Source organism: Azolla caroliniana, unplaced genomic scaffold (assembly GCF_043228905.1).
Source record: "Azolla caroliniana isolate FFs.n. ecotype wild unplaced genomic scaffold, voAzoCaro1.0.p SCAF_12, whole genome shotgun sequence".
Taxonomy (NCBI): domain Eukaryota; kingdom Viridiplantae; phylum Streptophyta; class Polypodiopsida; order Salviniales; family Salviniaceae; genus Azolla; species Azolla caroliniana.
The window spans coordinates 2,533,149-2,543,293 of NW_028230447.1; the positions used below are offsets into that span (position 1 = coordinate 2,533,149).

The 10,145-nt window shown below is 39.4% G+C and overlaps 1 protein-coding gene across 2 annotated transcripts; it reads left to right on the forward strand.

Moving 5' to 3' along the window:
• Positions 1–4,412: 4,412 nt before the first annotated feature.
• Positions 4,413–9,772, forward strand: LOC147856816 (D-3-phosphoglycerate dehydrogenase 3, chloroplastic-like). 2 transcript variants are annotated; one of them, XR_015530577.1, is made up of 6 exons: positions 4,413–5,118; positions 6,683–7,059; positions 7,427–7,537; positions 7,850–7,945; positions 8,485–9,427; positions 9,487–9,772. XR_015530577.1 is itself a non-coding variant. In XM_087328230.1 (5 exons), the coding sequence occupies exons 1-5, from the start codon at positions 4,428–4,430 to the stop codon at positions 9,154–9,156; spliced, it is 1,947 nt and encodes a 648-aa protein (XP_087184356.1). In that variant the 5' UTR covers positions 4,413–4,427; the 3' UTR covers positions 9,157–9,772. The 2 variants fall into 2 exon arrangements, 1 of the variants encoding a protein (XP_087184356.1); XM_087328230.1 differs by having other exon boundaries at positions 8,485–9,772.
• The last annotated feature ends 373 nt before the right edge of the window (positions 9,773–10,145 follow it).

Genomic DNA, 10,145 nt, shown 5'->3' on the forward strand with positions numbered 1-10,145 from the left:
CATCCTGTGTACTCTTCTCTCCATTATCTTCGTGCATTTTGTATTTCCTGTTTTCTGTGAGTTAATCCTATTCCTCGGTTGTGGCCGAGCACTGTGTTCAACAGTTAGTCGGTACATGTCTAACCCATGACGAAAGCATTGGGAGGTCGTCAAGCACATCTTCAAGTACCTAAGAGGAACCGAAGATGTACAACTGACTTTTGGATCGACAAATCCGACCAAAGTCGAAGGCTATACCGACTCCAACTATGCCGGAAATACGGACAATCGAAAGTCGACATCTGGCTAGCTTTTCACCTATGGCAGTGGCACCATATCATGGAGGTCGAAGTTTCAAGAGTGCACAACCCTGTCTACCACAAAGGCCGAGTACATAGAAACATCGGAGGCAGCGAAGGAAGCAATCTGGCTGCATCGATTATCAGCCGATTTCTCGACAACAAAACGAAATGACCATGTAGCGTCGACCATCTATTGCAACTCTCAAAGCGCAATACACCTCATTTGAAATCCAGTCTATCATGTGAAGATGAAACACATTGAGGTACAGTTTCATCATATCCGGGAGCTCGTAACAAAGAAGAAGCTCGAAGTCCGGAAGATCAACACCGAGGTGAACATCGTTGATTGCCTAAAAAAACCACTCCCAGAACAACACTTCAGAGCACTAAGGACAATGATGGGACTACGGCAAGCGACTGAGCAGAAGAGAATTGAAAGAGGAGCAGAAGGTAGGTCGAAGATTGGCCCAGACAACATACAATCCGGATAACTAGTCGAATCAGGCTAGATCCCGATCTTATCTCTGCAAATTCGGCAAAATGTCAACAGCCTTATATGTATACTTGTAACTATAGATTAGATTTGTAATCTAGGTTCACGGACGAGATAACCCGAATTATTTGTATACATAGGAAAGAGTAGCCCTTTTACGTGGGAGTTTGTTCGCATAAAAGTCCAACTCCTTCCACTTTGTATCCTTAGTGTGAACACATCCTCTAGTTAGGGCTTGAGTATATAAGCTCAAACCTAACATTGTAAAGAGTGAGGTCTTTGAGAGAAAATGAGTTACATAGAAGAGAATAAGAACTTCTATTGAAGCTCTAAAACTGTGTCTATCTTCTGTTTCTCATCTTGTTACATATTTGTTTTGTTTGTTGTACGTTATCTTGAAGGTCCTAATCTACATTCTTCCGCATATCTAATCATATACTTTCTACAACAAATGGACAAATTTGGGAGAGGTAAGATGAGAGCGCTCAACATTTAATCTCGGAAAGGATAATCACAAGGAATCATTTTATATAATTCTAGATCGTTGATATTTTAATTATATTAAGAAATAAAAGCATTAGAATTTTCAATTGTAATAACAAACGATTATGTGGTGTCCTCCATAGTGTACACTAGTATATTAACAAGATTTACAAGTCAATGTATCAACACATGCACTTTCCTAATTCTTAGTTTGGTTGTCTGGACCACACATGATGAATGTCTCCTATCACAATTTGGTTTTGTTATAAGCTTGAGGAATATAGATCATATGTATGTGGTCACATTCATGCATTGCATTGTGTACACACATGCATGCATACATATGTGTATTCACACCAATGTGTTCATATAGTTCAATATTGTACTTTGTGTCGAGAAAAGCATTTGAACGTAAGAACTTTGAAGCTTCTAAATGATAATGATATGTGGTTCAGACTCTCTTTTGTATCTCAAGCATACTTCACATTTGTTCATGGTGGACTACTCATATAAGGTAGCCATTCATATGAAAAACCCAAAATGTGTTGAAGTTGGAAGATGTATGGGTTTGAGCATGACCCGTATTTTGTGTGTATGTCCAATAGGCAAACATATTGTCAACCCTTACCACCCCTAGTTTCTAATCAGGAATCAATGTTTGCCTCATACCTTTCGCAAAATGTCATTGCATCGACTTTGAATCTAACTGCCAACAATTATAGTTTGTCACTTGAAAGTCGCGTTGCAATTTTATTAGCCTTTACATTTTAAAAGTCAACTTATCATTTCCCAACCCCCTAGTTTCTAATCAGGAATCAATGTTTGCCTCATACCTTTCGCAAAATGTCATTGCATCGACTTTGAATCTAACCGCCAACAATTATAGTTTGTCACTTGAAAGTCACGTTGCAATTTTATTAGCCTTTACATTTTAAAAGTCAACTTATCATTTCCCAACCATGGGTATCTGGAAAGTGAACTTGTTTTTTCAAAGGAAAGAGTTAGTGGGTAAACACTAAAGAATGCTTTCTACAATAATAACCATAGAGTAGGCCCATTGATTTAGAGACTTGAGTGGATGGGTTCTGATCTAAAGGCTATATAAATAATAAACTTTACCACTGCATTTTCATGTTTATGCTTTTCAATTAGAATAAACTCTTTCAATTCTATGATTCCACTACCTTTTTTATGTGTGAAGGTGTCATGCTCTCTTTATATAAACTTGGTTTCTACTTATGTTCATTCACGATGGTTGTGAATATATCTACATTAATATATATATTGATTGTCATAACATAGTAGGGAGACATAAATATTTAATGGAACAAATTGAAGTACTTTAGAAGTAGAAGATATACAACTTATTCATAGTTCTCTTTCTTAATATTGGTTTTTATTAGCCAATAGCTAGCATTGTGTTCTCACAAGCATTCTTCCCTTGAAAGCTACCTCATAATAGCCGTCTTAGTTATGCAATCTTGCGATTGATGTGTCATAACTTGACCAAGCCCTACCCTAAAAGACATGTTTGTGTCACAAAAAATGAAAGCGGGGAAGCATTAATGCAATACGGTAATGTACTCTGATGTACGTGGATTCGAGCTAAAAGTAAACATGTTCAGTAGAAAGATAAAATGGCCAGTGTATGTCAAGCTAAAAAAGTAAACTAAGTTAATGGGAGCTAAAAAAGTACATCGATGATGTAAGGGGTGAATCACAAGGACTTTGTAGCAAGCAATTTCTTGAGATCAACACAAATGTAATCGTAGTAGAACACACGGGTTTGGTTTGCAAGTCTCGTGAGATGGAAAGTTCACTTGAATAGCCAATTTGGAAAATGAAGATTATCATCGGACAGATGTATACATATGCTTAAAACGTATATAATACAAGGGGTTGAATCTACGGATAGGAGGACTATATGCCGACATATAGGTAACTGCATAGATCCAAAGGCTACAGTCGATTTTTGCAGCAGACGAGAGGCGACTGTCGGAACGTGGCAGTTGGGAATTGTCGTAGAGCAGGGATGAAAGGTTCGCCAAGGGCCCACCACCCAAAATATCTATCTATACAAACATGTACATGTTATATATGTATGCGTATATTTGTGTGTAATGTGAAATATGTGATTGATAGAGAGAGAGGCATGTGTGCCAATGGGATGTGTCCCATCATCATCCAATGTGTTTATGGAACAAAAAGAAGAAGGTCTGATCATCCAATAATATTCCCCACCTTCAACCCCCCCACTTCTCCCCTGGCGTGTTCTTTTTTTTCTTGTGTTATGTATGCAAACAAACAAACCCTACATATATTTCTTCCTTTGTAGAATGTATGGATTTGCCTTCCTAATTCCCCCACCCATATTTGTGTTTTGGAGGAGGACCTACCTATCAAATCTATCTATCCATCTATCTATCTATCTATCTATATACCCCTCTATGTTATATATGACAGGTTTGTTTTGCTCTTTTCTTCAATATAAACGAAGAAGAAGAAGATATTTCTGCCCAATAATTCATCTCTTCTTCTTCTTTCCCTTCACTGAACAATCCCTAATCATACACACACACACACACACACACACATACATACATATATGTACATACACATATACATATACATATACATATACATATACATATACATATACATATACATATACATATACATATACATATACACATACATACATATATACATGTACATATACATATACATATACACATGCATACATATACATATACATATACATATATGTACATACATACATAAATCTCTCTGTTTTTCCTTCCTAACAAAATCCCCACTAAATTTCCTTCAGATTTTCCCACCTAAATTAACTCTTTTTGTCTGCTTTGCCCCTCCCCTGTTCTGCTCTGTTCTGTTCTGTTCTGTTTCTCATACATACTTCACTTCACTTCTACCTGGAAGTGCGACCCCCCCCCCCCCCCCCCTCCCCCCACACTCCCAAGAAAGAAGGAAAAGCAGAAACAGAGCAGAAGAATCAGAAGAAGAAGAAGAAGAAGAAGAAGAAGAAAGAGGTATATATAACCTATAACCATTTCTTCTCCGACATTGCCATTGCCATAGCCATAGCCATAGCCATAGCCCATCTCTTCTTCTTGTAGAAATCTTTTATTCTTCCATCTTGCTGCCCGGCTATGGCTTCTTTCTCCCTCTCTCCCTCTCCCTCTTCTTCTTCTTCTTCTTCTTCTTCATCATCATCACAGCTTTCCCTCTCCTCTTCCTTTGTCCATCGCTCCTCTCCCCCTTCCTTAGCTTTTCGCCGCCCTTCCCCATCCCTTGGCACCAATTCGCAGAGGCTCCATCTCCATTTCCCTAACCCTAACCTCGTCTTCTTCAACAGTAGCAGCACCGCATCTGTGAGCCGCCCACAATCGAATTCACCTCCCATCCCTCCATCTTCTTCTTCTTCTTCTTCCCCGTCTTCTTCCCCCTCCGGCAATGCTGTAGCTCTACCCACAGTCCTGGTAGCGGAGAAGCTGAGCGACGCAGGGTTGGATCTCCTGAGGAAAGCAGCCATAGTGGAGTGTGCGTATGGCATGACACAGGAGGATCTCTGCGCAAGGATCTCGACCTGCGACGCGCTGATCGTGAGGAGTGCAACCAAGGTGACCCGGCAGGTCTTCGAGGCCTCCAAAGGGAGGCTGAAGGTAGTAGGCAGGGCCGGTGTGGGCATTGATAATGTAGATCTTCACGCCGCTACCGAGCATGGATGCCTCGTCGTCAATGCCCCCACTGCAAACACCATCGCTGCTGCAGAGCATGGCATTGCCCTCCTCGCTGCCATGGCTCGTAACATCCCTCAGGCTAGCGCTTCCCTCAAATTGGGTATGTATCTTCTTGAGTGATTAGGTTTTCCTGCGCATTCTGTGTTTGTCTAGGTTTGTGGTGTCAATTCTACTCTCAAATCCCTGTGTTAGGTTTTCTTGCACATTCTGTGTTTTATCTAGGTTTTGTGTACATTCCTCATATTTTGCTTCTAGCGCTTCCCTCAAATCGGGTACATATCTATCTGTCTCTGCCCTGTGTTTGTGTGCCGCCTTCTGATGCTTAAATCCCTTCTTCTTGAGTGATTAGGTTTTCCTGCACATTCTGTGTTTGTCTAGGTTTGTGGTGTCAATTCTACTCTCAAATCCCTGTGTTAGGTTTCCTTGCACATTCTGTGTTTATCTAGGTTTTGTGTACATTCCTCATATTTTGCTCCTTGTTAGGGTTTAGTCTTATTCTAACTCTTCATACCTCTCCATGGGATCATAATGTCCCTCAAATCTGGTTAAAACCTGCTCGATTATGGTTTTGTCTCTGTTTTGGTGGCACATCTTTTTCTGTATAGGTTCTTCAGGATTTGTTCCATAGTCTCTATGCTTTTTGACCTCAACTCCTTTTTGTGCGGGTTCAAGATTCATATTTACTCCTTGTGTCATTTTTGGCCAGCAAGGTGAAAATCGAATATATTTCTCCATCTTTTGGTCAATTTCTGCCTTTTGTCACTTAGGGTTTACCTTCCATTCAAACTATGTGGTTTGCCTGAATGGCTACTTGAATATATTGAGATAATTCTCTGCCTGTGTCCGTTAGAGTATCATAGTTCTGCCTTTTGGTCAATCTCAGGCAGCTCTTGTGCTGATCTAGTTGTTAATCTTGTTCTTCCCTCCTCAGCTAAGCTGGTTAGGGTATCAGATCCTATGTACATTTCTCCCTCCAGCTTCATGAAACAGTTCGGATCTCTGCTTTTCTCTTTCTTATACTCCTTTTACCAGTGATGGTTCTGTATAAATCCTTGAGCATTGTTGCTCTATTTACCGGCAAGAGTTTACTGGTTAGGGCTTTTTTATTTTTCTTCTCTATTTATCTACATTGTATATGCTATGTCTGTGTTTCTGTTTTCTCTACTTCTTTTTCCCATTGGGGGATTCAAGCAAGTTTCTCTGTCGAACTTTCTAAAAAATCTCCATTTTTTGTTAGATCACAGTTATATATAGTATGTTTATGCAAAAGCTGTCATATATAGTCAATTCCTATACTCCTACAGGTGCTGATGCAGTTTTGTTTAGGGTTCTGTTGTAATTGGTTTTCCCCCATCAAAAAAGCTTGTTTTGATTTATGCCCATGATTTTCTCCCTTGCCTCTGATAATCCTATGATGTAGTTTTGTAATCCTGTCTGAATTTTATAATAAAGTCTTTTGTGCAGTGTCACAATCAGAAATGTGTCACTGATCTAGTGGCCTTTAAGGTTTAGTCCTGTCCTTTTCTCCTGTTGGAAGGCGCTTTGTTTAGATTTAATCCATGATCTCTCCCATTTCACCCCGAATGAAAAGAACAGAGCTATTTAAGAGTGTGTCTAGACTGAAATCTGACAACATATCTGATTTTATCTTCTTCTTTTTGCAGGGAAATGGCAGAGAAACAAGTATACAGGAGTCTCTCTTGCAGGAAAGACATTAGCAGTGATGGGATTCGGAAAGGTTGGATCTGAAGTGGCACGAAGAGGAAAGGGTCTTGGGATGCATGTGATCACTTATGATCCCTATGCAGCAGTTGATCGTGCTCACGCCCTTGGCATTGAGCTAGTTTCTTTTGACGAAGCTCTCTCTCGTGCAGATTTCATTTCTCTCCACATGCCCCTCACTCCTGACACTGATAAACTCTTCAATGCCAAGAGCTTCGCTAAGGTGAAGAGAGGAGTACGTATAATAAATGTTGCGAGAGGGGGTGTCATCGATGAAGATGACCTCCTTGAAGCTTTAGAGAGTGGGGTGGTTGCTCAGGTAAAGTTCAATGTTTATCTTTCATCCTTCAAATGTCTTTTGATTTTCTATAGTTTGCGTGCATTGATTTTCGTTTGGTCTCATGTCTGTATGGAAGATCATAGTTTCTATCCTGAGGCACATTATATTCATGTGTGTTAATGATCCTATAGCTAATGCTGTCTAGAGCTAAGTGTATATTGCTAATATGGCTTGATTTCTGCAGCCATATAAAAAGTGCTTTTTTTCTGGCTTTCTGAGTCCCAGCTATTTTGAGACCATAACTAAAATGACGTATTTTGCTGAGCATTTTTCAAAGTGATAGAATATAGTGCTTTTATTGCTTTCTGAGCTCACACATAAGGAAATCTGACTCTTGATCTTGCAGGCAGCATTGGATGTCTTCACAGTGGAGCCTCCTGAAGAAGGAAATAAGTTGGTTCAGCATGAGAATGTGATAGTAACCCCACATTTGGGTGCAAGCACCAAAGAAGCTCAGGTAAATTTTGCCTTGGAATGCTATTTTTGTTCTCTTTTCTAATCCAAAATACATAAAACGGATGCACTGTATTTCGTATGATGTTCTTGACACCGCAGTTTTTGGATGTTATTTTATTGCCTGTCAATGAGAAGCAGAGTGATGAGTCTAGCCTTTTTGAGGCTTTTTTCTATGTTGATCAGAAAACTATCATTTGGGTTCTTTTCTTTTCATTGCTCAACAGATTCTTTAGATGTTGTCTTGTCCATCGTATTGATAAAAAAACGTAGTTAATGGACATAAATGCTTTTTTTCCCTTTTGGTACTTTATAGGAGGGTGTTGCTGTTGAGATTGCAGAAGCAGTGGCTGGAGCGTTGCTAGGTGAGCTTTCTGCAACTGCAGTGAATGCCCCCATGGTGCCTCAAGAGGTAAATAAAGATGCTATATTTATAGCTTTCAGAAATTTAGATGTTACTTCTTTCTCTGTTATTTTTGGGTAATGCTAGACATTTTGAATTCACGTGAAGGATTTAGACATTTTCCTGTGTTGGAAAACCCTGCTTTCTCTTCCTGAAATTATTCAATGTCATAAGCTTTGTTAGGTATTCTTCCCATGTGCACTTGCAAAGCTCATAGAGTTACTCTTCCTAATATGTGCACAACATGGGAATTTGATATAGTGGAAATGGCTAAGACCTTTTTGTCAAATAGATTGCTTCTCCCTTTTATCTCCTCTACCATTTAACTTCACAACAAGTCAACTTGCAAATACTAAGAGGCTGACTTAGGGCCTGATGTAATTCATCCCTTCCATTTTACTTTGTGTCTTGCTCTTTCAGATGAGAGAAGCTTTCAGTCATAGTGTTTTGTTGGGGGACAGGTCTCAGTGGGCCATTTTTGCCCTCATAAGATATATTAATATATCTTTCTTGCTAATGCAAATTTGTGGTCTGTGTTTCGATAATAGGTTCTTGCCGAGCTATCTCCATATGTCACCTTAGCCGAGAACTTGGGAAGGCTTGCTATCCAGCTAGTGAGTGGAAGTCAAGGTGTGAAGAATGTTACGGTTTCTTACGCATCTTCCCGTTCTGATGACGAGCTTGATACACGCCTCCTCAGAGCCATGATAACCAAAGGTCTAATCGAGCCAATCTCTGACACATTCATAAACTTAGTAAATGCTGACTATGTTGCAAAGCAGAGAGGGTTAAAGATGAGCGAAGAGAGAAGAGTTGCAGAGGGCTCACGAGATTTTCCATTGGAGAGGATCGAAGTAAAGATAGCTCATGTTGAATCTAAATTTGCTAGTGCAGTGTCAGAGACCGGGGAGGTAACATTAGAAGGAAGAGTTAAAGATGGTATTCCACATCTCACTAAAGTTGGCAGATTTGATGTTGATGTGAGTCTTGAAGGTAGTGTTATCTTATGCCGACAAGTTGATCAACCCAGTATGATAGGAAGAGTGGGGAATATACTCGGAGAAGAGAACGTTAATATTAGCTTCATGAGTGTTGGTAGAGTTGCTCCTCGTAAACATGCAATCATGGCTATTGGTGTTGACAATGAACCGTCTAAGGGGGTTCTACAGAAGATCGAACAACTGGATGCTGTGGAAGAGCTTGTCTTTCTCAAGCTTTGAGAATCAATCGAGATCAAGAAGGAAATGATATGCAAGTTACTAGTGCGCTCGGCTTTTTTTCATTTTTCATCTTTTTGTTTCTCTAGCTTTGCATATCTTGGATAATACCCACATACACCCACACCCCATGACTTGCATATCTTCGGCTTTTTCATTGCTCATCTTTTATGATATTTTTCTCTATCTATATGAGTGTTTTCTTTTCCATAATTACCTCTACCTGTCTAATAACCAGCCCAATCCATCAAACAATTCACATAAATAACTTCAGGCTTATTTTGCTTTCTTCATTTGAATTTGGCATCAAACAATTCACATAAATAACTTCAGGCTTGTTTTGCTTTCTTCATTTGAATTTGGAAGCACAATTTTGATACAGGAGAAGCATCATGAACTTGTATCCTATCCTGTTATTTTTTTTCATTTCTTCACTAGCTTTCCTAACTATTTTATGGAGAGATGGGTTGTCTTTTCCAACATGTAAAGATCTCTCGTATCATATTGTTACTAATATATTGTTTGTCCTTGTAAACTGCTGAGTAGTCAGTTCAGATGTTATTTTCATCTTCTAATTGTTTAAATTTTTCGAGGTTTCAATCCTCTATTTGTTGAAATCTGTCATGGTGTCTGTCACCTTGTGCAATTCGAAAAAAACGTAACTATTTTGACTAGGCTAGCACATTTGTCAGTGTCTGCATAAATGATGTGAGCAAGTTATTTATATGAATGTGAATGAAGTATTTACTGTCTTCCGGCGAATTACTGCACAATACTCGGGACTATGGCTCAGGACCTTCTCACTAACCCACTAATGTATTTGATGGGTCTGTTGTGCATATTTTGTCTAATCTAACCTCCTTCTTTTGAGACCACCTAGGGGCATCTCAAGAAATGAAATGGCTTAGGACAAGAGCACTTGGTGTTTGCTCTCTGGAGAAATAAAGGAAAGTTTCATATGCATGATTCCCAGAAAATGTTCACCTTATGGT

What these genes read in the sequence shown, in the direction of transcription:
- LOC147856816 (XM_087328230.1), top strand. Translation starts at nt 4,428, where the DNA reads ATGGCTTCTTTCTCCCTCTCTCCCTCTCCCTCTTCTTCTTCTTCTTCT. An exon ending in TAGCGCTTCCCTCAAATTGG is followed by an intron (nt 5,119 to 6,682) that starts GTATGTATCTTC and finishes TTCTTTTTGCAG; the next exon opens with GGAAATGGCAGAGAAACAAG. An exon ending in CAAGCACCAAAGAAGCTCAG is followed by an intron (nt 7,538 to 7,849) that starts GTAAATTTTGCC and finishes GGTACTTTATAG; the next exon opens with GAGGGTGTTGCTGTTGAGAT.